At 44.8% G+C, this 27,863-nt stretch overlaps 1 protein-coding gene and 1 long non-coding RNA gene across 4 annotated transcripts; one reads left to right on the top strand and one right to left on the bottom strand.

The window, feature by feature from the left end:
• Positions 1-304: 304 nt before the first annotated feature.
• Upb1 (beta-ureidopropionase 1) lies at positions 305-27,783 on the top strand. 3 transcript variants are annotated; one of them, XM_046421157.2, is made up of 11 exons: positions 308-465; positions 8,221-8,392; positions 10,438-10,525; positions 13,869-13,963; positions 16,665-16,826; positions 18,440-18,609; positions 22,849-22,930; positions 23,643-23,671; positions 24,201-24,243; positions 25,434-25,588; positions 27,467-27,783. In XM_046421157.2, exons 1-10 carry the CDS (start codon positions 362-364, stop codon positions 25,566-25,568), a joined length of 1,080 nt encoding a protein of 359 aa, XP_046277113.1. In that variant the 5' UTR covers positions 308-361; the 3' UTR covers positions 25,569-25,588; positions 27,467-27,783. The 3 variants fall into 3 exon arrangements, with proteins under 3 accessions (XP_046277115.1, XP_046277113.1, XP_046277112.1); XM_046421156.2 differs by lacking the exon at positions 23,643-23,671; XM_046421159.2 differs by lacking the exons at positions 8,221-8,392; positions 23,643-23,671 and having other exon boundaries at positions 305-433.
• LOC124077004 (uncharacterized) lies at positions 8,467-13,823 on the bottom strand. Its single transcript, XR_006846504.2, has 2 exons — positions 11,599-13,823; positions 8,467-10,604 (listed from the first exon to the last, which is right to left on the bottom strand). It is a non-coding gene; the product is annotated as an uncharacterized LOC124077004 (long non-coding RNA).
• Positions 27,784-27,863: the final 80 nt, after the last annotated feature.

The following is a 27,863-nucleotide window of genomic DNA, read 5'->3' as shown; positions in this document are numbered from 1 at the left end:
AGCGAGAGAACCCCCTCCTCTGACCCCGGCACCTGCGAGGGAAGCAGGAAGAAGCAGCCTGTTGCCACTTTGTGCACCCGAGGCGCGAGGGCTCCGGGTGGTGGTCCAGCTGCGGAGGGGTAGTCTAGGCGCGAGTCAAAGAGGCGCGAAGGGCAAGGGGCAACCCCAGTCGCACAGCCGGCCGAGGTAGGCGGAGTGGGCGTGTCCGCATGTAAGCCCGCCCAGTGGGGAGAGGGAGGGCGCCCGAATAGAAGGGAAGGCAAGTGCGCGGATCTGGCGGCTGCTGCCTGCTCCTCCTACTTTTCTTGGGGCCAAAGGGTAGGCCGTTCCTCTCGGAAGTAAACGCTGGAGGACTCTAGCCATGGCGGGAGCTGAGTGGGAGTCGCTGGAGCAGTGCTTGGAGAAGCATCTGCCATCCCAAGACTTGCGGGAGGTGAAGCGAGTTCTTTATGGCAAGGAGACCAGGTCAGGGGCCCAGAGGCAGAGTTGCGAGGTGTGGGGTCTCGGGAACCGAGAGGGCTTCAGGGTCTCAAGCGCTCTGAGGTGACGGTAATGAGGTCCTACATAGGCCGGCAAAACTCATAGAAATCACAGATACGACAGCCCCGGGCCGTGAGGGGTTGCAAGATTCCAGGGAGACCCTCACACATTATGCCTGGAACTAGAAGGGAAAGGAAGGGTTTGAGAGTTTCTTTCCTGGGCTTTCTCTGTGGCCACACCAGCACTCCTCTGCCCTTTGAGCAGTTTCTTTTCCAGAACCCGGCCTGCCCTCCGCGGGGTTTGGCTGAGTAAATGCTTCCAAACAGAGCCTCCTAGTAAGTGCAGTTGATTATCTGGCTCCAGTCTCTCCTGCCTGGAGTGACTGCCTTCTGGACCCTTATTGGTAGAGTTCAGCTGAATCTAATTGGCAAAGGAAACTTTTCCACTGGCAAGCAAAGGTTTAGTTACCATGTTCAGTAAAAAAAAAGTTTTTCCACCCCTAGCTAATCATGTGTGTCACCAGAACTCTCTGAGGGCAATGCACTATTGGATGGACACTAGATATAAAGAGCTGGAAAAGACACTTCGCTTCCATTGTTGTTTCTTTAGTCTAGGCTTCTCTGGAACTACCAGAAAGACCTTTTAAAAATGCAGATCACATCCTGTTGCCTTTTACTTAAAAATATAAGGGATTTTCCTGGTCTCTTAGAATGAACTTCAAACTCTGACCCCAAGAAGCCCTGGCTAAATCTCCTTCCACTTCCTTGTTCATTTGTGGGCTTCTTGCCTCCCCGCAGTCCAGCAGACTACCTGCTCTATGACCTTGTGCAAGTGGCCTTCCAACAAGAACCTAATCTGCTCATCTGCAACTAGAGGGCATTGACTGAATCAATGGTTCTCAATCACTATTGGAGTTCTGGCAGGGAGACCAGACCAAAGATGTTTTCACAGCTAGAGGATATCTAAAGGTAGAATAAAGCTATCTTTGGGGTTTTGTTAAAAAAAAAAAGAGGCTCTTCATACCTTTAGATAAAGGAATTAGATAACCTTTAAGGTCCCTCTCAGTGTGTCCAATGCTGTATTGTACTTCCCAGTGCACCTATAAGGTGTTATCTGAGAAGTATCTTAGCACTAAGGCTCCCAAAGAAGGTGTCTTAAATAAAGCGAGGGTATATCTCAGGCTACAGTTAGTAGGAATGGGAATTAATTTATTTTAAGGGTGAGATGAGCATGTTCACATGTTCTGCTGAAAAAAAAAAAAAAACTAGTGAGCTTATGGGTGTCAAGAGAGGTAAAACTGCAGCATACTAGGAAAAAAGAAATACTTCCCCACATAAGTGGCTGACTGGGACATATTCTGAAATTAGGGCTGAGGTCAGGCCAGAGACAACCATGCTAGAGTTTTTTGTTTTGTTTTGTTTTGTTTTTTAAATCAGTATTTGGAGAACTCCAGAATAGAGAGGGATTATAATGGGTGGGAAAAGTGCTAACCAACATCTATTGACCAGTGTCTGTCAGGCCTTGTGTTGGGACTTGACTTATAATAACTGAGCAAATGGCTCCCCTTTTTCTGCTTTTTCTTCTTGGTTGTGTTCTGTTCAGTCTCTTTTAGCACTTGGGTATAAATCCTCGTACTTGCTCAGTCCTTGTGATTGGGTAGAATTCAGCTATGAGCAGGATTTCCAACTGAAGATAGAAAATTAATTACCTCCTGCTTCATCTATGCACTGCTTAGAGCCTAGCTTGGACATGGTCACCTCTGTGAAGGCCTTGTGGTTCTGGAGTCCTCAGTCCCTACGCTGGACTCCCACTCTGCTCCCTACAAGACCACCTTCTCTCTGATTACTTGTTGTGCCTAATGCAGACAATGCTTAGCTGGGCACAGTGATACTGGGGGAAAAAAAGAAAGAGAGCTAATGCTTGGTAAATGTTTGCTAAGTGAATGAGCTAAATGGCCTTTTGCCTACACCAGACAGATGAAATCCCCAGAGGACATCAACTCTCATTTTAAGATAGTCAGTACTAAGAAGCATTCATTCATTCAACAAACATTTATTTATCATTTGTTTTTGTCTTGGGCACCTGGGATACTAGGATAAGAAACCATTGAGGTTTTTTGTTGTTTGTTTTGTAGTGCTAGGGCTCCAGTTCAGAGTTTTGTGCATGCTAGGTATGTGCTCTGTCACTGAGCTGTACCCACAGCCCCCACTTTCCATCTTTTGATGATTGTTTTACATTGTGAAAGAAGGATAAAGGAGAGCCTAACAGAATTTACCTGTTTGTAGTTCAAGGATGGCAGGAAGGTTTCCCCAGGGCTGTCATACTTACGCTGTATCCTGAAGGAGACAAAGGGGTTCATTTGGAGATAGGAAGGGCTTGTGTCTCCAGACACTGGGGGACATGCCTAGTCATGGACTGCATGTTTGAAAGAGGAGGTCATAGAGTAGATTGAAGAAACCCAACAGGAGAAGGCAGGAGTGGCCAGTGTAGATCCATGCGGGCTCTGTATGCCATGCTATAGCAGTGGACATTCATCCTTATAGTAGTGGAAACACTGGGGCATTTTCCACAGTAGCCATGTCAAGAATGGACTGGAAAAGGACAGGTGAAGGATGAGAGGCCTAGAGGCAAACAGAGTACCTGGAGATGGAGAAGTGTCAGGGGCCCAGTGGACAGTGGATGGGAGGTGTGGCAGAGGTGGTGAGGATCATTCCTGGCTTTTGGCTTCTACCCCACAGGTGACTGGTGGTTTCCTATGATGAGGAGCAGCCTTTGAGAATAATGATGAGTTCAACTTTGGATGAATTGAGTTCGTTGTGTTATGTAGTTCCTAGGGCTGCCAAAATTGTAATAGTGAGCTTAAAACAGCAGTAATCTACATTTTCACAGTGGTAAAGACCAAAAGTACAAGAGCAAGGTGTCTACAGTGCCACACTCCTTCCAGATGCTCTGGGGGAGAATTCTTCTTTGCCTTTTTGTAGTCTCTGGTAGCTTCTGGGGTTCCTTGGCTTGTGGCAACCAATCTCTGCCTTCATCTTCACATGGCCTTCTCCTGTTGTCCCTGTGACTCTCTTCTTGGTGTCTCTTATAAGAATATTTGTCGTTGAGCTGGGGATGTAGCTCAGCAGTAGAGTGCTTGCCTAGCTCTAGCATGCTTGAGGCCCTGAGTTCCATCCCCAGCACTGCCAAAAGCAACAATCAAACAAACAAAAAAAATCTTTTCATTGGATTTAGGGCTTATCTGAATAATCTAGGATGATCTTATCTTGAGATTCTTAACTTAATTACATCTGTGAAGACCCTTTTTTCCAAATAAGGTCACATTCATAGGTTCTAAATATTAAGATGTGGATATAGTTCAACCCCTGATAGGTACTCTTGGGGTCTCCATTTAGAGATGTCCAGTGGCCCTTTGTTGTGTGGAGGAAGGCCTGATGGGGAGAAGCTGTTTTAGAACTGTGCTGGAGATGATCCTCCCAGGTGGAGTGGGAGAGGCCCAGAGGGAATGCTGGAGATTCCAAATATTAGAATAGTCAGAGAAGCAGAGACTCTGAAGGTGAGGATGTATAGATGGGAGGACTCTAGAATGGGAGAGGAAAGAAGCATTAGATAGTATAGGGATGTTTGTTAGTCAAAGACAGTTTGGGCTTAAATGATGAAAATGCACGGGGTGGTTCCTACAGTAGGTAGTAGGGACCTGAGAACAGGGGGCTGAGAAGGGTGTAGGAGGTGAGGGCTGAGCTGAAAGGAAGTGTATGTGGAAGCTTCCTGTGGAGGTGGGAGAGCAAGAAGGATGTGTGGAGTGCTCTCTCTCTCTCTCTCTCTCTCTCTCTCTCTTTTATGGTGGTGCTAGCCTTGTGCATGCTAGGCAAGCACTCAACCAACTGAGCTATATCCCCAGCACCGCTCTGTTTTTTTTTTTTTTTTAAATGGGAGAGAGTCAAACAGCTTTAATTGCTTTAATAGTGAATGTGGTGGGTCTATATGTAGTAACAGGGAGGGATGTCCAAGTTATGTAGTCAGTCATATGTCACCTAATGATGGGGATATGTTCTGAGAAACACATCCTTAGGTGATTTTGTGGTTGAGTGAATATCATAGAGTTCACTTACAGAAACCCAGATGGCATAGGTCAATCAATGTGGCCTTTCAATGTAGCAATGTGACAACTCAGTGTGGTCTCATTTTTTTTTCTCCCAGTGGTGCTGGGGATTGAACCCAGGCCTCACACAGCCTAGGCATATTCTATACTACTGAGCTATACCTCAGCCCTTTGATGTGGTCTCTTGTTATAATCAGCAGGTATAGAAAACATGATCTATATGAGGCTGCTGATGGTATTCTCACATTGTATAAATAGAAAGTACACTCTAAAATAATGATAAAAAGTATAGTAAATGCAAAAGCCAGTAATACTATTGTTGATTATCATTATCAAGTGTTATGTAACCATATATAATTTATGTGCAATATATATGATTGGTAGCACAATCGGTTTGTCTACACCAGTATCACCACAAACATGTGAAATGATACATTATACTACGGTGTTATGATAGCTATAATGATAGGAATTTTTCAGCTCCATTATAATCTTATGGGACCACAGTCGCTTATACATTCCATCTGTGATAGAAATGTTACATAGTACATGACTATGTACTGTCAAGTGAAAAAGGCAAGTTGAAGAATAGAAAATGCAGCCTGATGATTGTATTTGTAATACCTGTACCTACATAGAAAAACTGTGGAAGGAGGCACAAAACATTACTAAGAGGGACCATCTGCAAGGTATGGGCCTAGGGCTTGGGGAGGAACTTATTTTTCTTTTTATATCTTTTCTAAATTTCCCCCCTCCATGGGCATTTTCTCTTGTAACAAATCTCTAGTTTAATAATTTAAAATACTGATGGTAAATAGTCAATAGAGGCAGAAAGATAAAGTGCCTGAAGTGAGAGGCTGCTGAGGAAGCTTGGGGCCCTTAGGCCAGGTCTGCCTTGACCCAGGAAGGAGAGGTGGGGGCCCAAGAGGGTGTGTCGCAGCCAGGACAGGAAGTGACAGCCTCTCTCCTTCTTGAAGATGGAGCTGAGGCCAGGAGAGGGGGTGGTTTCAGTTGCAGGGTGATGGATAGAGGGATTGAAAGTCAACTACAGGGGCCAGGGTTGGGCTGCAGGTAGCCACAGATCCCCCTGGTGAGGCTGTATCTCATTTTCTGGTCCCTGTGCCTTCCTGGACTATGGGTGAACAGGACCTGTCTTAGTCACCATAGACTAGGTGAATTTTCAACCACTGAAATGTATTTTGAAGGCTCAAAAGTTCATTAACAAGGCATTGGCAGATTCAGTGTCTGGTGAGGATCAGTTTCCTGTTCATGATTTATGCCTACTCCTACTTGCTATGTGTACGAATGGTGCAAGGGGCAAGTAACGTCTTTTAGGCCTTTTTGGTTTTATATTCATTTTTTTTTTTTAGTGTATGTGTGTGTGTGTGTGTGTGTGTGTGTGTGGTACAGGGGATTGAACCAGGGGCACACTACCACTTATTTCTTTATCTTGAGACGAGCTGTCACTGAGTTTCCCAGGCTGGCTTCAAATTTGTGATCCTCCTGCCTCAGCCTCTCCAGTCACTGAGATTACAAGTGTGTGCCACCATATCTGGCTAGGCCAATTATTTATATATATATATATATATATGCACTAATTCCATTCTTAGGGTTACATCCCTGTGACCTAATCATCCCAGGGCCCTATTATTTTGGAGGTTGGATTTTGACATGTGATTTTGGGGGGACACAAACATTCAGTCCATTGCAGTACCCCACTGCATCCTCCATCAGATAACCCAAGTTCACCTTGTGAGGTTGTAGTTCATTTCCGGTCCAAACCTTTGAAGGACCTAGCACAGGGTATACCTTGAGTGTAGGTTTTGATCTCTTAGACACTGTGGGGTAAGAGATTTTATAGGTAGTGACCAGAAAATAGAGATGCTAAAGAGAGTGTATCCTCAGAGGTGGCTGAACTGGAGGGTGGAGCAGCCCTGCCCTGCATCGCCTCACCTTGGGCGTAGAAAAATATCCACAGGGATTGTGGAATGAGGGAGTACACAGGCTCAGGGCCAGCAGGCAGCACTTGACATAGCCAATGGGTGGGGAGATGAGGGGATAATAAGACTGATGGTGGCAGAAAGAGAAAACAGCTGTGAGCCATGAACAGAGAGGGATGTCTGCCAGGTTACAGCCAGGCTTCCTCACCAGACAGGAGCCAGGCTCCTCCACCTGACATCTTCCCAGACTAAAACCATAGGATATTTGCACAGGGCAATTTGTCCCCGGGACCCACCAGCCTTTGGAGGGAAATAAAACCTTTCTCCTATTTTCTTCCTGTGGCTGCTCATGCATCCTCAGATAGTAGCTCCTGGAAAGCTGTGTGACTGTGTCCATGGAGGATGACTTGCCCTGAGGCTGAGGCCTGCGAGAGGGGGACGAGAGGGGACTCTTCCGTCCGGGGGTGGGAGGTACAGCGAGGGGAGGCGAGGTGTGGGCACTGCTGCTATTTCTAACCTGCCAGCAGGAAGGGAACCTTGACTATTTGAAAAGCAGGCTGATTGTCAGGGGCGGAACCGAACTCAGAGCTGTCAGGGCCATCACTTGGAAAGCGCCTGGCAGGGGGCGGCAACAGGGGGCTTGGGCTGACAGGGCTGTGATTTTGAAAGAAATGTCTTTAAGAAAGTGATTTAAAGTAGGAGAGAAATATTATTATTAGATAATGGCTGTCAGGTTATTTTTTGATGTGCTCTCTGGGTATTTCATAATCATCTCACCCTTAGATGGTAAGTCCTTCCTGGCCCAGGGCCATGAACTATTCCTCTGGGGTTTTACCCCAGCTCCTGGCATGCAACAGGTTATGAGAAGTTACTTGCTGTTTGAACAGTGGCCACTTTGGTGGATAGTTTTATAAATAATTTTCTAGCCTTTGTTAATAAACCACAAACTTGGATCCAGACCTTCAATCTGGATCCTTGGGCCTTCACCTGGGTCCATCAAACCCCACTCCCAACACCAGGCATGGAACTGGATCCCTAATGGGAACAGCAGAGGACAGGACCTGGAGATGACCCACCCAAGACTCAGCTTTCTTAAGGGCCAATGGCCGCAAGGCCCTCCTCATAGTATCAGTTCTTGGCCTCCATCCAGCCTGTCTCCTGAGCCCTATCCTCTGCAACCCTTTTCTGTTATCACAGCCTGTGCCATTCCCTAAGATCAGCATGGCCCTCTGATTCTAGATCAGAAGCATGTTTTGGAACTACTCCCTCCTTTCTGTGCTGACTGTTGGAACTTTGATCCCTGCCCTGATTTCCATAACTGCAAAACACTAACCTCTTGTCTGGTTGTTCTTTCCCCACTCTGCCAGGCCTAACCATGCCACCTCTGTGCTAAAGTCTATTGACTATTAGGTAGAGTCTGGACTCAGCATAGTGTCTATTCATGGCCTAGCCCTCCTGCTTCCTAGCCCCCTTGGGCCCTGGCACTGGATACCCTTGACCAAGGACACTCCCAAACTCTACTTGATAAACAACTGCAGAGAGTCTGGGTTTTTCCCCTTGCAGCCCTGTGCATGGAACCCAGGCCCTCAAGTGTGCCGAGTCCACCCTGTCCCACTGAACTACACACCTATCCCTGGGAGAGGAACTTTAGATGCAGGAAATGTCATCAAAATCCTCTTCCTTCTTCTGCTCATTTAGGAAGCTTGATCTGCCCAGCAGAGCTTTCGAAGTTGCCTCGGAAGGAAACTTTGAACTACAGGGATATGCCTTTGAGGCAGCCAAAGAGCAGCTGAGACGCCCCCAGATCGTGCGTGTGGGGCTAGTTCAGAACAGAACCCCCCTCCCTGCGGATGCCCCTGTGGCAGAACAGGTACAGCCCCCTCCCCTCTCTCTCTCTAAGAATTCTTTTTTTTTAACCTTTATTTATTTATTTTTAGTTGTAGATAGACACAATATCTTTTTATTTTATTTATTTATGTGGTGCTGAGGATTGAACCCAGTGCATTACACTTGCTAGGCAAGCGCTCTACCACTGAGCCAAAACCCCAGCCCCCAGGTGCAGCCTCTCTTGATCATAAACACAAACAAGGCTCTGGCTCACCCTTTGCTTTGAACACATCACAGTCCTTGGCTGGCCACTCATCTAAATCCACAAGCCCATGTGTCTCAAAGGATAGCTAAAACACTTCTGCCGGACCTCCTCGTTTTCCTCCAGCCTGAATCTTGAACTTTTCTTTCTCTTCTGGTTTTTACCCTTTCTCTTCCTTACTGTTCTTTCCACCTTCCCTTTCACTTCCTGTCCAGCTGTTGATCCTGATTAAGTCCCATTTTCCAATTAGGAGGGTGCCCATTTGGCTAACTAGAGCTCTCTTCATGGGACACTGCCTCTCAGTCACCTGCCAGAAGGCCACTTGTCAGCATACACTGGCAGGACTGTCCCATGCTTTAATCCTAAAGGCAGAGACTCCCTATACCCAGAACTATTGCAGTCGATGGTGCCCACAAGCGGATAGGAATATGATAGATGTTCGTTTATGAGCTTATGGTTAGCAAATAAATGTGGGAGCATTGTGCATTTCCCTAAAGAAACATCACCACAGACAGACACAGGTGGTTAGTTTATATACTTCTTCACAGAATTCCTCCAGCTGCTCAAACTTCGATGGCTTTCTTTGCAGAATTTTCCTCATGATGTAGTACTCTTGGGAATTCTTAGGGATTCTTGAGAAACTTAAGGTCACTTGGATTCCTGGTCAGGTTCTGAATCATCTTTCATGTTGATCCTTCCTTTGCTTTTGAGGGATTGAAAGATATCAGTGGTAGAGTGCTGGCCTGGTGTGCCCAAGTTTGATCCCCAGCATTCCACCACCATCATCGAAAAAAAGATATGTGGTTCTCAGTTTACTTTTTTCTCTGGATTTGTTACTTGTGAATATATCCTCCCTATCATCCCAGATGGTCAATTTGTAGGGCCAGCAATGTTCTTGCGCCCATGGCACCTAGAAGTATTTTTTTGCATGTTGGTAACATGGAGCAAATTTGTGCTGACACTATGTGTGTGTGGAGGCCTGGAGCTAATAGCCTCTTGGGGAAGAGACTGAGAGCATTGGAAAGAGTTTGTGCTCTCTGGGTTTTCAGCCTGGTTCCTTTGGTCTTTCTTTGAGTGAACACTATGGAATGTTTCTTGGAGCCAGGGATTGGGGAGCGTGTGAGATCCCAGGAATGAGACAGTAGAGAAACAGTGGCAGCAAAATGGGAATAGTGCTGCCAAAGGAGCACCCAGAGAAAGCTGGGAGAATCTGCAGAAGGCTCACAGAAGGACAACATGTGACACAGATGTCACATATCTGGGAAAACTGAGAGGTTGGGGGAAGCTCATTCCTGACCAAGGGCACACACCAGTGCATGAAGAGTTAGAAGAATCAGAAAGGTGAGTTGGCAGCTATGATTCACACAGGACAGTGGAAATGGCAGGACAAGCAAGCCCGGCACCTTGAATGCAGGATGGTGCAGAGTAGACTGTCTGGAGCCAAGGGAGCAGCTGGTCCAGGGGGAGATTTTGTGTGTGTGTGTGTGTGTGTGTGTGTACACATGCATGTGCACCTTGTACACAGTACACAGAATCAGATTTATTCATACTTCTCAGCAACCGCATGAATCTGGTGGTTGTTTCCCCATTGCCAGGTGAGGAAATTGAGACAGTGTCCATGGGAACCAGAGCTTCTGTACCTCCGCTTTATATTGCAGATTTTAGTCTGATGATATAACCAGCTATTAGAACCTCCCTAGCCCACTCATCTCCTCACACCTGGTCAGGTGGGAGTTTGTTGTTCTATGTGCATTGGGATAAATTCTTTCAAATTGTCTTCTCAGAAGAACCGAATGGATTCTAATCCTTGCTTTTTAAATCATCAGGTCTCTGCCCTTCATAGACGCATAGAGGCCATTGCCGAGGTGGCTGCAATGTGTGGAGTCAATATCATCTGTTTCCAGGAAGCATGGAGTAAGTCTTTTGTGATGCTTTCTCAGCTACCTTCAAACAATTGTGTCTTCTCTCCATGTTGTCAAGAGTGTCTGCTACCCTATTTAAAAAACAACAACAAAAATAAACAAACAACAACAACAAAACCAAAACTTCTTTCTATAGAAAGACCATTTGTCAACAACACCAGAATCCCAGGAAACCTGGCCTCCCTCTCTCACACAGGCTCTACTTGGTCATTTGATCCTTTCACTTCTGTCTTTCACATCTTTTTGAATCCCTTTAACTCCTCCCTCCCTCTGTACCACTGCCCTGTTCCAAGCTACCAAATCTCTCTCAGTTTTTTTTTTTAAATGATAGGCATTAAACCCAGGACCTTGAGCATGTAGTCAACCACTGAGCTACACCCCCTAGTCTTCTCCTCAGCTTTTATAATCACCTCTCCGGCTGATCTCCTTAAACCCTCTTCCTCTGGCCTCTCTTAACCTTGCTTCACCTTCAGATCTTAAATCCAATTAGCCTGCCTGTCTAAAATCAAGTCCTGTTATATGCATTCCTGGTACCATGTGCTTTTCCTTTATGTTATTTATTTGTTTATTTTTTTTGAAATTATATGTGCTTGTGGTTTAGACTCAAAATAGGTCTGTAAGGTCTGTTACCAAAAAAAAAAAAAAAAAAAAAAAAACAGCTGTTCTCCTACCCCAAGACATCTTCTTTCTACACTTAGCTTGTTATTTGGAATTTACCTTTGTTTCTATAGTTACTTCCTAATTTTTCAGTTTTACGTCATTCGTGGACTTCCCACTATAGAAGTGCTTTGCCTCCTCATGCCCGCCTCTACATACATGTGTCCTTCCTCGTCTATTCCCCGTTCAGTTTCCACTGAGCCATTTTGATTTCTTTTCCTGAATAATTTTTTGTTTTCCCTGCAGCGTGATTTGTTTTCTACATACGTAAACCATAAGTTCAACTTCATACTTTCTCCTAAATTCCTTAACCTGTTTAGACACATCAAGCAGTCTACCAATTTCCTCTCCTTAAAGGAATCTGTCCCAGAACCTTCTAACTGCTCCAGTCTGAATTACTTGCCCCACCTGCTGGTCACACAACTGATCCATTCATCATCCTGAGGAGTCTGTTTTCAGGATCATCATCCTGAGGCGTCTTCTTTCCTTCCTCTTTCTGATTACTCCTTTGGGTGGAATGGCCCCCTGAGAAATCAGAAAGAACACATGGGAGAAAAACGTTTTGGGACCTTGCACATCTTAAAATATGTGTCTTCTACAATTTGCTTGATTGTTTGGATAGGTATCAAATGTGAGGTTAGAAATAATTTTCTTTCAGAAGTTTAAACATATGGCTTCATGACTTCCTAGCTTTGAATGTTGTTGACCAGCCCAAAGCCATTTTAATTTATGACCTATTGTCTGTGACTTATTTTTCTCTGGATGATTATAGGATCTTCTCTTTTTGGCTAATGCTCTGCAATTTCATAATAATGTCCCATTGTGTGTACCTCTCTCCATCATTATTCTAGGCACTCAATGGATTCTTTCAGTCTAGAAACTTGGGTCTTGCAAATCTACATTTTCTTGTATTGTTTTATTAGATCTTTTCTCCTGTCAAAAGACAAAATTACAATAAGCATAGTTTGAAGTTCTTAATTGACTTGGTGAGTCTAGAATCAGGCAACACTGCATTCCAATGAGCTGAGAAGAAAGAGGTTGGCTTTATAAAGGAGAAGGGCTGAATCAAGTAGAAACAAAGAACAAAGAGAGGATTGGTTGCTTCAAAGTTACTTTCCTTGAAAGGCAGGAGATAGGAAGATGAACAATAGAAAAATAACTGAAAATAGTTAACATCACATTACTTCAGATTAGTTTTGTGGTAAAGATTAAAGTAGAGGGAATGACAGTATCATACTGACTGAAACTGGTCTGTTTTGGAGATTTGGCTATCATTTCTCTTTCTTAAGGTTGGATAACAACTTAGGTTTCTGTTTGGTCATGTGGAACTTTAGTATCAGTAATGCCATTTTGATTTTTAGACTGGTTCCTTATTCAACTTCTTCCTTTTATTGGATTGGAACTGCCACTCATGCATTGAGGCCTACCATGGACACCCCCTCCTTGGTGGGGCCCTGGAGATTCTCTCTGGCAGAACCGAGCACTTTGTCCTGCCAGGTTGTGCAGCCATCCCAGGTCACAATCTGTCTCTTCCTCTTTAGGCTGGCAATTTCCAAGGACAGAACCACGTCAGAGTCAGGAGCCTGGCTCATTGAGTGGTCCATCATGTCTTACCCTTTAATTAGAAAACTAGAGTTGGGGCATTATAGCCCCTGACCTCACCCAGCCTCCATTCCTTATCTCCATTCCTCTTGAAGGTTTGTTTATGTTGGAGTATTTGTAAACAGGAAATAAAAGCCATTAAAAGTGGAAATGGAGAGATTTGGAGGCCTTAGTGACTTGAAATGAAATCAGCATGGGAGATTGTATTCTCTAGGGGCACTTGAGTCATTACTAATGCTCTGAAAGCTGAGAATTAATGGTCATTAAAGAGCATTTTTGTTATCAACAGCTTTTTTGTCATCTTCCTTAAAATAGTTCATTTGTCTTCACCTCACCAAAGGGACACAGGGGAGCCGTAAGTCTGGTACCAAGGGTCTTGGGGGTGGTTGTTGGCAGCACTTGCTGCCTGTTTGGGGCACGGAGAGGCTGCTGGTACCATTGGTGGTGTGCTCAGTCTGGTGCAGTCCTAGGACCAGGCATCCTGGGACTAGAGGAATTCGGAAGCTGAGGCTTCTCTTTCTACACAACTGTTTCTGAGGGTGTCAGAGAAGACCTGCCCCTTAGCACAACTGGTGTTGTGGGGGGGAAATATTATCTACCATTGTGGTTTTAAAATAGGCCACAAACCCCCATGCCAAGGCAGTTGAACACCATAAAGTCACATCATGAAGCATCTTACAGATGTTTTTCTAAAGTTGGTTTGTTCGGAACTGGTAGAACAATAGCAGACATTTAGAAATGCATCTAGAAAGTGGTAGAATGCTTGCCTATCGTGTGTAAGGCCCTGAGTTTGGATCTCCAGCACTACAAAACAAAACAAAAACCAGTTAGTTTAATGAAATTTTCTACTGAATTAATTCCCTGGCAGGGTCTAGCCAAAGATCATGGGATGCATTTATGCATTTATGCATTTATCTTTGAACATGCTTATCTTTGAACATGCTAATTCTCATTTCTGAAGAAGCCTCCTTGTCCCTGGGAGAAGGAGGGTCCCAATAGTGATCTCCTGTAGCTGAGCTGAGGAGCATACCCAGAGGCTGTGGGTGATAGAATTCTAACCTTTCTCCCCTTTACAGCTATGCCCTTTGCTTTCTGTACGAGAGAGAAGCTTCCTTGGACAGAATTTGCTGAGTCAGCAGAGGATGGGCCCACCACCAGATTCTGTCAGAAGGTAAGACATTAACTGCTCCTCGAACAAGAGCTACTGAACCTGCATGGGTCACAGAGCTGGCCACAACTGTCAGCTGTGGCTCTTTGCCATGGAAAATGTAACTGTTTGGTTCTTGTTTTACCAGATAAAGTAGATAAGACTGTTTGCCACCTTTTTTTTTTTTAAGTGTATGTTCACTTAAAAATCATAGACCTTCAGAGCTGGAATTGACTTTGTGGCTTTTTCAGGTGAGGAAACTGTACCTCCTATAGAGGTGGTCTATGACTTCCATATAGTAAGTCCAGGGACATTGATTCTTTGTCCAGAGTTTTGCTTACTCCGGTCGCCATTTGCTTGCGTCACGTAGGTTTTGATGCATGATCTGTCTCATTAGGTAGAAATTTGTTTTGATTTTTTTTTATTAAAACATCATAACACATGTGATATGATCCCATTTATATGAACTGCCCAGATAAATCTCTAGAGATGGAAAGCAAATTTGTGGTTGCTAGGGTCTGGTTTAAGGAAAGTAGGGGAGTAGCTACTCATAGGGATAGGGTTTCCATGAAACCCTATCATGGGGTGATGAAAATGTTCTAAAATTAGATCATGGTGATGGTTACCACAATTCTGTGAATCTACTAAAACCCACTGAATTTCATACTTTAAAAGAGTATGTGAATTATGGTATGTGAATTATGTCTTAATAAAGCTGTTATCAGAAAAACCCATAACAGCTGGGTGAGGTGGCTCATGCCTTGTAATCCCAGTGGCTCAGGAGGCTGAGGCAGGAGGATTGCAAGTTCAGATCCAGCCTCAGCAACAGCGAGGTGCTAAGCAACTCAGTGAGACCCTGTCTCTAAATAAAATACAAAATAGGGCTGAGGATGTGGCTCAGTGGTAGAGTGCCCCTGAATTCAACCCCTGGTACCCTGAAAAAAGAAAAAGTGATGGATATTAACTTATCCTTATTCTCATCCATAATGAAGGAACTCCTCTCATTTTTCTGTCTTCTCTTTTAGACTTCATATATCCTTAAAAAGTTCGGGGGCAGAGCTATAATCATAGTGATTTTTATCAATACTAAGTTGTGATTCTAAATATCAGTATTCTCGGACTATAGGGGGAAAACAATCTCTTGTTTATCAGATTGTTGATTCCTTGCTATGGAAAAGAGAAGGGGACTCCTTAGGGGGCTATTGCAGTTCATAAGTCTGAGCTAGGGCTAGAAGAAGGGCGTGAATGAGATCTGATGCCAATCAACATTAAAGGGACCAGAGGTTCAAGGTCACCCCTTAGGAATGTAGCATCTGCTATGGCTAAAATGTGATCCCCAAAGTTGCTGTGTTACAAACTAATCCCCAATGTAAGTGTTGAGAGTGGGGATGAGCCACCGTGCCTGGCCCCTCTTACCCATTTTTATATGTACAGTTCAGTAAAGTATTTTCACATTGTTGTGCAACACATCTCCAGAACTTTTGCATCTTATAGATCTGAGACTCTGAACCCATTAAACAATAGTTTCCCTTTCCCCTGCTTCCAGCCACTATCAACCACCATTCTATTTTTTCTTCATGTGATGTGATTACTCTATCTTATATAAGTAAATCAGAGAATATTTGTCCTTTTTTTGACTTACTGGTTTCTTTTTTATTTTTATTTTTAAATTTTATTTATTTATTTATTTTGTGGTGCTGGGGATCGAACTCGGGCCTTGTGCATACAAGGTGAGCACTCTACCAACTGAGTTATATCCCCAGCCCTCTTTTTATTTTTTTTAACCTCTATTTTATTGATTTATTTTTATGGGTGCTGAGGATTGAGCCCAGTGCCTCAAACATACTAGGCAGATGCTCTACAACCCCAGCCCCTTGACTGGCTGATTTCAATGAACATAATGTCCTTAATGTTTATTCATGTTGTAGCATGTAATAGGCTTTCCTTTTTTTTTGAGGGTGAATAATATTCCATTGTATGGATAGACCACATTTTGTTTACCTATTCATCTATTGATGGATACCTGAGTTGCTTCTATCTCTTGGCTATTGTGAATAATGCTGCTATGAATCTGCATGTAGAATTATCTTTTTGAGTCCTGCTTTCAGTTCCTTTGGGTATATATCCAGAAGTAGGATCATGTAATTCTATATTTAATTGAGGGGTGGGTGTGGGGAACCTCTCTATAGTTTTCCATTTAATGTTCTTACCAGCAGAGCACAAAAATAATTATTATGGGCTGGGGATGTGGCTCCTCAGTGGTAGAGTGCTCACCTAGCATGTGTGAGGCACTGGGTTTAATTCTCAGCACTGCATAAAAATAAATAAGTAAAATAAAGATATTGTGTCCATCTATAGCTAAAAAGATATTTTTCAAAAGAATAGTGATTATTCTTGTTTAGTTAACCACGGGCATCAGGATGACAATGACATTTAGTGTTCCAGACAACTGCTATGAGTGATAGCTCCAAACCAAGCCCAATTATTTAATAGGATCATTCAGTTCTTCTCCAATAAAAGAACTTTAATGGGCTGGGGTTGTGGCTCAACTGTAGAGTGCTAGCATAGCATATGCAAGGCCCTGGGTTCAATCCTAAGCACCACATATAAATAAATAAAATAAAGGTACTGTGTCCAAATACAATTAAAAAATAAATATTTATTTTAAAAAAAGAACTTTAACAATTGATTTGAAAGTAGAACTCTGAATTATTTATATTTCCAGCTAGCAAAGAAGCATAACATGGTGGTGGTGTCCCCCATCCTGGAACGAGACAGAGATCATGGGAATGTTCTGTGGAACACAGCCGTGGTGATCTCCAATTCTGGAGCAGTCTTGGGAAAGACCAGGAAAAACCATATCCCTAGAGTGGGAGATTTCAATGAGGTGAGCTGCATCACTGTGCTTGCTCTTTAGTCTACAAATCTCACTGGGCTTTCTGTGTGAAATAACGTGGTGCCATGTAATGCTGGAATAGTATGGATGTGACGCTCAGAGGGTCTCATGATGTTGCCATGCATCACACAAGCAGATGATATTCAGACATTATCTGGCAGGTGAGCCACAGACACCTGGAGCACAGTGGAATTTTTATACATTTTTAAACTATAACCTGATATGACTTCTTGAAACTATCCTTTGCAATAAGTGGTACTTAAGTTAAAACCAAAGTAGTGCACAAATATGAAATGATTCCTGAAGCCCCTTACAGGATCTGAGCACCTAGCCCACCATAGTCCAATCCTAGTTTTCGGGGTAGCATTGCTCGTCTGTGGCTCCCATGGTGTCTGAGTTGGCCCAAGTCCGTGTATTGGGTGATGGGGGTGAATATGTATATGTGTGTTACATGAGACTTCTCATTCCTGTTGTCAGGGCATAAGTCAGGGACTGTTTTGATTGGTTCATGTCAATTCATAGGTGAGTGAGATGGAGGGAGTGGATATTGGAAGAAGGGAAATGAACTCCACCTAATGCCTAAGATATTAAATCTGAATATGATTTTCAGTAAGTGCAGTTTCAGTTTTTGGTCCTCCCTCTGCAGTCACAGGGCTCTCAGCTACTCTTATGCTGGTTGAGAAGACAAGAAATCATTTACAGGGCTAGATGAGGTTCCCCAGGAGAGAGAAGAACCCAGGTTTCACAGTAACAGCTGGAGGTGGATGTGGGAAGACATGCCCCTCACCTGTTTACCCTCTGATTAATTTTTAGCTCCCACAGATAGCAGAGGGCAGGTCTCAGAACAGGATATGCTCTTGCATCGGCCACGTGTGCATATCCTGGTTGCTTCCTGATCCTCATCAATTTTGAAATGAATGAGAAGAAACAAAGGCTCCGAGGCAGACCTATTTGGAATCCACCTTTCCCCTCTATCTTTGCTTAATGTTGTCCCTGATAATGTTCCACAGCTGGGAGAGCTCCCCTCTGTCTGCCCTGCAGGTTTATCCTTAACCCCTGGCAGGAGGCCTAAGGCGCTTTCTGTGGGCTCCACTCTCAGATTTGGCCTTAATCAGTTAAGCAAGTCTCATGGCTACTCAGGTGACAGTTTTCTCTTCCAAATAGGAAGAGGATTGCTTTGAATGAGTACAAGTTTCTTCAGCTGCAGACTTCTGTATAAGGACATATGGTTGGTGTAGACATCAGTTAACTCTTGTTAGCATGGATCAAACCTCAGCCTTTACTTGAAACCTCACCATAGTTTATCCTTGAAAGTTGCTTCAGAGATTTTTGACATATCACAAAGGAGATTGTGGACAAATATTTAAACCACAGTGATTTTCCTTTGGGGTTGGTTGGTTATTGTATCTGGATTTGTGTGTTTGTATGTGTGTGTATGTATCTGTCTGTGTGTATTTTAACATTGAAATTCTGGAACTTGTAGAGTCTACACCCAAGAGTGTTACTTTTAGACTACTAGTCATATTTTTCTGTTGCGTCTAAGGAAAGTGAAATTCTTGAAGCTCTGAAGCATCAATATGTGGTCCTTTGTTTTTGTTTTTCAGTCAACCTATTACATGGAGGGAAACCTGGGCCATCCTGTGTTCCAGACCCAGTTTGGCAGGATCGCAGTAAACATTTGCTATGGGCGACACCACCCTCTCAACTGGCTCATGTACAGCATCAACGGGGCTGAGATCATCTTCAACCCCTCAGCTACCATTGGAATACTCAGGTCACTCAGCGGGCAGGATCTTGGGGGCTTCTTGGGGCCCAGACACCATCTCCTCCAAAGGCTGGGCTGTGGGACTTAGAGATACATTTGGTAAACTGCAGCAGGCAGGTGCAGCCACCAGGATGTCTAATAGACCTGAGCCCTAGGATTGTATGTTGCTCATTTGACCTGCTTTTCAGTGAAAAGACTTCTCAGGATGACCATTACAAGCGCCATCTCCCCAAAGAGTCACTTGCTCTCCTCTAAGACTTAACTTTTGCTATGATTCTGAACACTGAGATGAAAATAATAATCCCTACCCTCCTCTGCATTCATCAGGATTCAGAAAGCCTCACTTTTAACTCTTGGAGCCCAGTAGGTGCCTGACCAGTGTTAGCTCCTGGACAGGAGGTTACAGATTCCTGATCCTCAAATCTACAGTGTCCACAGGGGAGAATGGAAATCCAGATGAGAAAGGGAACAGGTGAGGGAATTAGAGCCCAGATGATACTCAAGAGATCAGTCCAGGTGGGGGCTGTGATTGTAATTCAGTGCTTGACTAGCATGTGTGAGACATTGGGTTCAATCCTCAGCAGCACATAAAAATAAATAAATAAATAAATGTACAAGAAATACAATAATATTATAAAAAGAAAGAGAGAAAGATCAGTCCAGGAAACTTGTTTTTAACCAGCAAAGTGTTTTCCTTTAATAACATCTAACAGCTAGTATCTGGGTGTCAGCCCTACTCTTTAACAAACAAAACTACTCTGGTTAAGGCAGCACTGGGAGCTGGGATTGGGGAGGCCCAGACAGCCCCTAACGTCATGGGTAGTACCCCTCAGGGCCGCATATTAAATAAGCAAGTGAGATAAAATAGCAGGATGTGGTGACATGCCTGTAATTCCAATGACTAGGGAGGCTGAAACAGGAGGATTGTAAGTGTGAGGTCAGCCTCAGCAACTTAGCAAGATTCTGTCTCAAAAAAAAAAAAAAAAAGAACTGGGGAGTAGCTCAGTGGTGAAGAAACGTTTCTGGCTTCAATCTCCTGTACTGGGGGGAAAAAAAACCCCTACACACTCGTGCCTCTGCCATTTGGCTCTTCCTCTACATCTGAGCATTTGGGTGACTTCCAGGTTTGCATCATTACAAGTAACAGAGCTCTAGGAATTTATGGGCAAATACTTCTCTCCCCAACTCACTTCCTCTAAAGCAGAGTGCCTGCAGCAGGAGATACTGGCATCTACTCTCTGAGGTCCTTGTTGCCTGGGCTTGTCCTTACATGGGGGGACAGGCAGGGGTAGGTCTGATGGGCAACTTTGAGATTTCTGTCAGTCCACACTGTCTCTCTTGCACAGCAGTTCTCTGATCAGGTCATATTGCAACCCCTAATCTCTTACCTCAGGTCTACCACCCTGTTCGTGTAACTGGAGGTCTAGCCCACATCCAGCAGGGGTGCTGTGGAGTAGAAGGAGAAAATCAGGCCTTGAATCTTCCCTTCAGTAAAGGCATATTCTTCAGAGAATATACCAGGGTCCTATGGTGGCTTGAACACCAGTATTAATTAATCACCAGAGCTTTTGAGGTGGTTATTGGTTCCAGTCCCCAGGGCAGAACCTTGAGGCCACCCTCTAGGGTATCAGACCTTCCAAGAGTTAAGTCTCTCCTTCAAGGGTCCCTAGAGGAAACAAGTCAACCCTGGGGTACCTGGTCCCGAATTGACTTCTGAGTCAAGGCAAACAAAGCTGTGGCCGCAGACCCAGACAGCCACCTCAACACGTGTATGCCTCCTGAGGTCCTCCCTGGCCTTACTATCTTGGGCTTTTATTAGCCCTAATTAAGCAAACAGAAATGTCCCAATGTAATAGGCACATAACTGCTTATGTCCTCAGCAGCTAATTAGGCTTATTTAAAATGATTGATTTTCTTTCCTCAGCCAAGAATCCTTCAACCCTTGGCTTGCAAGGGTGTGGTGGGGCCAGCCATAAAAACCCGTAGCAGGTCTTCGGGAAATCGAATGTTTCATGAGCTCCTAAACTATTCACGCCCTTTGGCCAGATAATGACACTCTTGGAACTGTAGCCTGAGGAAGTGATGTAAATTGAGGAGAACAAGGCTGTGCACATGATGTTTATGGCAGTGTTATTTATAATGGAGGGAGGGGGGTGGCAGCAGGAGAAATGTCAGGGTTAAGTAAATTTTAGCTCATCTCTTCCATGGGTTATTACCACTAAAAAGAGTCATTATGAAGATAACGAAGCATCACGACAAAAGCCCATGAGCAATAAAAAGATGTATCCAGGCTGTGGTCAGAACTCTGTAAAAATTTTTGGCCTGTGGACAAGGATAGTTGTAGAGTATGGAAAAATGACAACAGGTGGTTTATTAGGAGGGCAGGGATTCCAGGTGATTTTCTTAAACGATCAATGATTATTTGAAGAACTGGTATTCTTAGTACAATGCCAGGCAACCTCTCACGTTGGATCACAACTTCCAGAATCATCTATCCCCTGTTTGCTCTATCAGAAACAGACAGATACACATGAGTGCCTGAACTGTGGGTCAGCAAGGTGTCCTTGCTCGTTTTTGTGTCCCACGATAGCCTGGAAGTGCTTTTTAATTCACTGAGTCATGCTGGCAATCCCAGGATGTAGGGTTAGTGTTAGGGTTAGGGGTATCCGGCAGAGCCCATGTGACCAAACATTTCTGCTCTGTATGTTCATGCATCAGAAAGTCTGTTTCTCATCCCCTTGCTGCATTTGGCCTTCCCCCCTGGTATTATTTTTAGGGGTTTGTGTATGATACATTGGGAATATATCAAATGTCCTTGTCCCTACACCAGACTCTTCAAGATTCCTGCACACAGTCGACTCTTGTGACCCTCCAGCTTCCTTTCTTTGGTGGTTTTGAGAGCATACATTTCATTGCCAGCTGTGGGTTTGAGTCCTACACAGAACACCTCCCTGGAGAATTATAAGAAAGATACTTTATGGCAATCACCCCACAAGTGTCTTATTTAATTCCTGAAAATGTCATCTATGGGTGTGTTTCTGTAAAAATCTTTTCTTAAAAGTTTTGTCAGCTTGGCTTAGCAGGTGGGGGGGAAAAAGCAAAATGAGTTCCCTCAATCAAGCCAGTGATTTTTTTCGCCCTTTTCCAGATTCATGAATCCTCCTGAGCATTAGGCATATGACAAGCACCCACCCCCTCCACCTACTCCTTGGTTTAAACCAGGTGCACACTGACAGGAAGGAAGATTCTGGGGCATTTTGCTCCCAGGCCCTCAGTGTTTGTAAGTGGGCATCGCTTCTGCCCATCTAGAATTTAAATGATGCTCTTTCTCAGACAGGAGATCACCAGTGAGCAGAAGGCCCACTGAATTCCATGGCACATCTTGGTTGGAGGGCTGGAGAAGGATGGGGTCTGTGGATGGGAAGAGGTCTCTCACTGCACTCTCCCTTTGGTGGGTGCTGGACTGAGGAAGGCTCACAGCTCAGCTGTGCCTGTAGGGTATCCAGTTAGGGAACCAGGAAGTTTCTGCTTAGAGGTGCATGGTTCAGAGTAGGAAAATAGGAAGGCACTGGGAAACAAGGACCAAACTCAGAGGTTATAACTCTGCTACAAAATATGACTCCACATAACAAGACATATCCTAAATTCCTTTCTGGTTACTCTGTCTGAAATCTCCCCCCTTGGAGACTGATTTGCAAGGTAACAGCATGGTAGGAGAGTTAGGGTGGGGCAGAGAAAGCCCATGCTCCGCCCTCACAAGCCAAACACCCAAGATCCCAAGGTTCCAACTCCCTTCTGACATTTATCAGGAGAAGTTCTTCTTAGCCCAGCATAGAAAACAGATTCCCAGAAGGAAGGAAGAATATAGGAAATGAAGGCTATGGAAGAACCACCATGTGGAGCTTCATCTGCATGATCATTTAGTCTTCACAATCTCCTTTTGAGGAAGTTTTGGAGAGGGAAACTGAAGCTCAGGATAAGGATTTGATCCTTCTGATAGTCAACCACAGCCTTGTGGCTTCTGCCTATAGCTGGCCCTCCCCAAAACACTTTGTGGGCTTAAACAAGTTGCTGAGGACAAGTTTGGTTTGCTTTCAGGTTTGAGGTGACCCTTGGGCATAGTAAGTCTCCCTGGCTATCCCCACTCTAGGCCTTGGAAGGCCAGTATCAGGTGTAGCTCCAGGCTGAGCATCCACTGAGTCTGGCTAGAGAGTTGGCAAACTTGTTCCTCCTTTTCCTCTCTTACAGTGAGTCCCTATGGCCAATTGAGGCCAGAAATGCTGCCATTGCCAATCACTGCTTCACTTGTGCCATTAACCGAGTGGGCCAGGTAAGTCTCTGAGGTATAGATGATTAAAGGAGCCACTGTTGGTGGTTGTAGTGGAGACATATCACATGTTTATTTTGCATACATGTCATAAATCTGGAAAGGGACAAAGCAACTTGGTTTGTGATTTCTGTTGTTGCATTTAGCTGAAACAATTCTGAAAGAATCTTTGATCTGACCTCATTCTCTCACTTCTAAGTATCCAGTTTGTTATTTTCCCCACATCAGTGGACCCCACCCACTGAACAGTCTTGACTACCAAACATAATGCATTTATCACCTAATAATCCTTTTCCTCATTCTTATTAATCACATGTCAAACTCTGATACCTTGAATTTTTTTTTGTTCCCCCCTCCTCACTTTTTCCCCCCAGGGCCAAGGACCAAACTCAGTCAGGGCTTTGCGCATGGCAAGCACTCGGCCACTGAGCTAAATACCCAACTTCACAGGTCAAACTCTGCTCAGAACATCTGATCAGTCTGAGATAACGAATTTTTCCACACTAAGTCTCTATGAATTGTCAACATAAACCTGATGGGGCTGGGGGTAGCTCAGTGGTAAAATGCTTGCCTGGCACGAGTTAGGCCCAGTACTGCTAAAAAAAGAAAGGAAGGAAGGAATGGAGGGAGGGAAAAACCCTGATTTTTAAAAAATGTTTTAAAACTGTAGATGGACACAATACATTTTTTTTATTTATTTTTATGTGGTGCTAAGGATCGAACCCAGTGTCTCACACATACTAGGTAAGCTCTCTACCACTGGGTTACAACCCCAGCCCCAAATGCTGATGTTTTGGTTAGCCTGTGTGATTCCATCACAACTTGATGTATAAATTTCATTAAGCTTTAGAGAAAATATTAAAACAGTATATGAGGGCCCTCTCCTCCACCTTTCATGTCTTCACAGACCCCAGGCTGAGGTCTTACTGCTTCAGGAAGGCCAACTTCACATACTTTCCACAGCCCTGAGAATTGATCAGTGCCCAATGTGTTTCTTTTCTCCCAAACTATAAACTCCCCAAAGGCAAAATCCAGGTCTTTACCATGCTTGTCAAATTCTCCACTGGCTGCCTAATCCTGGGTGCTCAGAAGGACATTTAACAAGTATCTGTTGATTGCCCAGAGAGAACAGACCCTGCATCTTACTTTCACTATTTCCAAGCTAACTCCCTGTGGCCCAGCTTGCTATTCATGGTCTGGCTAAGTGTTCTGGAATGAACATTGTGGTGGTGCCACCTATAGGTTTCTCTTATACTCTAATCTTACTTCACAGGAGCACTTCCCCAATGAGTTTACCTCTGGAGATGGGAAGAAAGGTATGTTCCGTGTACTTTCATGGTGATGGGTCTCATCCCCCACTTCTCTGTTTGCTTCCTCTGGGCAAGGTCTGTCCCATAGCCTGTATCTGCATGCCTGGCGACTAGGAGGAGGTGCTGACTTCTCTGTTTTGTTGCCCTCTGTGGGGGAATCTGACTGTGGCCAGGATGACTGTGGCCAGGTCCTGGACATGTGACCACTTTGTTCCCCAGATAAGGAGCAAATGGGAATTATATTAGACTCCATTCCTTCACTGGGATTGGTGTAAAGATGGACTGAGGAGATGTAGGGGAGCTCTTTGTGAGCTCCTGAAAAAGCTGAAGGGCTCTCTTGCAGCTTTCAGACCTCCCTCTCTCCATTCCTTTGTCCACCCCTCAGCTGTACAAATGCCCCTCAAGTCAGCATGGATTGCCTGCGTTTCTAGGATCTACGGCTTGTTTTGATCTAAGGGAAGGTAACACCTCACCTCTGCTAGGACTACTACACCCTTAAGTCCCACTTTCTAGGCACTGATGTGAGGGAAAAGCTGTCCCCTCAGCAAGGAGGTGTCTGGAGGGGCCTGAGCAGATATGTTTCCCAAGAAAACACATACTGGAGGGGTCTTAAAGCCTTCCACATGAGGTCTTGGACTGTAACCCAGATCCACACTCCAGTCTCAGCTTCCTGCTGACAAAAGAGCAAAAGAGGCAGGGAAATAAGAGTTGGGGCCATGCTAGGTAGGCCCTGCCCTGCAGCCCACTACTCTTCAGTGGCTCTTAGCCCCCCCCCGTGACTCATGAGGGGACCAAGATGTGAAGTGGGGATGAAGTGACCTAGCTGTCATGACAAGTAGGGCTAGAGTCTCCAGTTTACTGAGTGGGCCACCACAGGAAACAGGCCTCACAGGAAGCCCCTAGAGCCCCCGAGGCTTGTATTGTGGGTAGCTGATGGGAGTCAATACGTCTAAAGGGTGACCTTTAGAAGTTTTCTCAGTGACTGTGGGAAGTGACACAGGAGTGACCTTTACAGCCACCTACTGGGCCTTCAGGTCTGAGAAGGGAGACAGGCCCTTTGAATTTCTGCATTTGGAAGATGCTGGGGAAAGACGTATGAACATCTTGTCTTGAGCGTCCCTTAATGCACCTGCCTCTCTACAGACCTTACATTGTGTCTGTACAAACTCATGGCCTCTTCCATTTGCTTCTTAAAGCTCACCATGACTTTGGCTACTTTTATGGCTCAAGCTATGTGGCAGCCCCTGATGGCAGCCGGACTCCTGGGCTCTCCCGTAGCCAGGACGGGCTGCTGGTGGCTGAGCTCAACCTCAATCTCTGCCAGCAGATGAGTGATGTCTGGAACTTCAAGGTGGGTCCTCAAGTTCCTTCCTGTTACCCTGCTCCTCTTTTTTGGCCCTCATCCTGCTCACAGAGCTGTGAACCGCAGTTAATGGTGTTTTCCCTCAGAGACAGCTTACAGAAGGTGCCTCCTTTAGACCAGGAGCTCCGTGTTGGGCCTGGTCTCTGCCTGCCTGCGGGCTGTGGGGAGGAACTATTGGATCAAACAGTGCACAAGCAGCAGGCCTCCATAAATTCTCTCATCTGATTTAGATTTTAGGTGCCTTCAAACAAATTAATCTCAATTTAATTTGTCCAGAGAATAGAGTGGATTGGCTTGTCTAATCCTTTTTCCTTTCCAGGCATTTGCACTTATCACAAGATAAGTGTGCATGTCTGGTTCTGCCTGCAGCCAGGCTCCACAGTCTGGCCTTGACAATAGTGGGAAATGGGTCACACAGAGAAATGGGATCTGGGCCTGGCTCTGCCTTCTGTCAGTCACCCTAAGCAAGCACCTTCTGCTCCCAGGCCTTAGGACTCCCAGATGTAAAATGAGAGGCTTAACTCAAAGGCTGCCTGCTGCCTTTGAGACTGATACTCTGTGTCATCAAGGGTTTGAGAGGAATGTAGGTACCTGTCATCCCAGGATGGAACAGTGGTAGACAAGGACAGGACCAAGGCAGGGTTTATTGTACTCATGTCCAGTAGTATTTCCACCAACTCAGTCCCCATTGATGAGCAAACCACCCAGCAAATGAACGTCACATTGTTATGACTGAATGGCATTACCTATGTGACTGGGAGGAGCCCAAGGGTTCTTGTCCAGACAGTTATGGGCTCTAGGCCTTACTCCCCTGCTTTCTTAAATATTGGTCCTTGAACACAATCCCCAGTCTCAGATCTTTGCCAGACAAACAAGGTGTTACCCATGACCATCTCTTGACATGCCACTCCTCTTGGATAGCTCAGATTAATGCAGAATTCTACCTAAATCAGAAGTCAGAGCTGAGAATTCCATCCCTCCCTCCCTCCCTTCTGTCCTTTCTTTTTCCCTCCTTCCCTCCCTCCTGTACTAGGGATTGAATCCAGGAATGTTCTACCACTGAGCTACATCCACATCCTTTTTTATTTTTTGTTATGTTGTTTTATGGGGTTGGGAATAGAACCCAGGGCCTCATGCATACTAGGCAGCCCCAGCCCCATCCCAGCCCTTTTAATTTTTTATCTTGAGATAAGGTCTCACTAAGTTGCTAGGGCTGGCCTCAAATTTACAATCCTCCTGTCCCAGCCTCCCAAACTTCTGGGATTATAGGCATGCCAGCCAGCTCTTTAACAAGTATCACCAGGAGCAGTAAACAGAATGTTTTCTCATGAGCTACTTTCTTGAAGCAGAAACATTCCCAGCTGTGCTGAGGCTTTTTGAAGGAGCTGACTTGAGATGGAAGAATGGAAGGCATGCCAGAGACTAGTCTCTGTGTCCATAATGAGATGCCACATGGAACAAACAGACCAAAAACTCAGCCAAGATATCTGGGTTCAAATCCTCAGCCTTTTCCACTCCTGGCTAGTGACCAGGAGTAGATCACTCCCCTCTCTGGACTGTAGGCTGCTCTTCTGAGTTGCTGCAGGACCACAGGACACCCCTCCTCCCTCCTCCCTGGGGGCAGACCACATCTCCTGAACAGGCAGGTCACAGAAGTCACCACAGGCTGGAATAGGCTGTATGAATCACCGGAATCAGTGCTAAGAGGTCACAGTGGGGTTGCTTCTGTACGTTGGTATGAAATTGTCCTGTCAACCAGTATTTCTATCTCACGGCTGCCCCCCAGTGGCAAGAAATGGTGGTGAGTAAGTGATAAGTGTTTATAAACAGGAACCTCGAGAAAGTATGTCTGTGTTTTGTTTTCAGATGACAGGCAGATATGAGATGTACGCGCGAGAGCTTGCGGAAGCTGTCAAACCCGACTATGTCCCCACCATCGTGAAGGAGTAGATGTCTTCTGTCCCCATTAGATGAGCAAGTGGGGCAGGCTTCACACATCCAAGTTCTCCCTAATTATGTTACTGTCCAAATGGATTTTTAAATGCCACAGCAGGAGTAAGGTGGAATTGGAATGACTGCTAAATGGGAACAAGGTTTCCTTCTGGGGTGATGGAAATGTTTGGGGACTAGATAAAGGTTATGATTGTGAATATATTAAATACAACTGGATTGCATACTTTAAATGTTTCATTTTATGTTATATTAATTCTACCTAAATTTTTTTAAATGCTTTTTTTTTCCTTTTGGTATTAGGGATTGAACC

The sequence above is a fragment of the Marmota monax genome, unplaced genomic scaffold, assembly GCF_021218885.2.
Source record: "Marmota monax isolate L192 unplaced genomic scaffold, Marmota_monax_Labrador192_F-V1.1 WCK01_AAM20220418_F8-fsc00157, whole genome shotgun sequence".
NCBI lineage: Eukaryota > Metazoa > Chordata > Mammalia > Rodentia > Sciuridae > Marmota > Marmota monax.
Note: the sequence above shows the minus strand (reverse complement) of the source record. Positions and strands in the feature narration are given on the sequence as shown.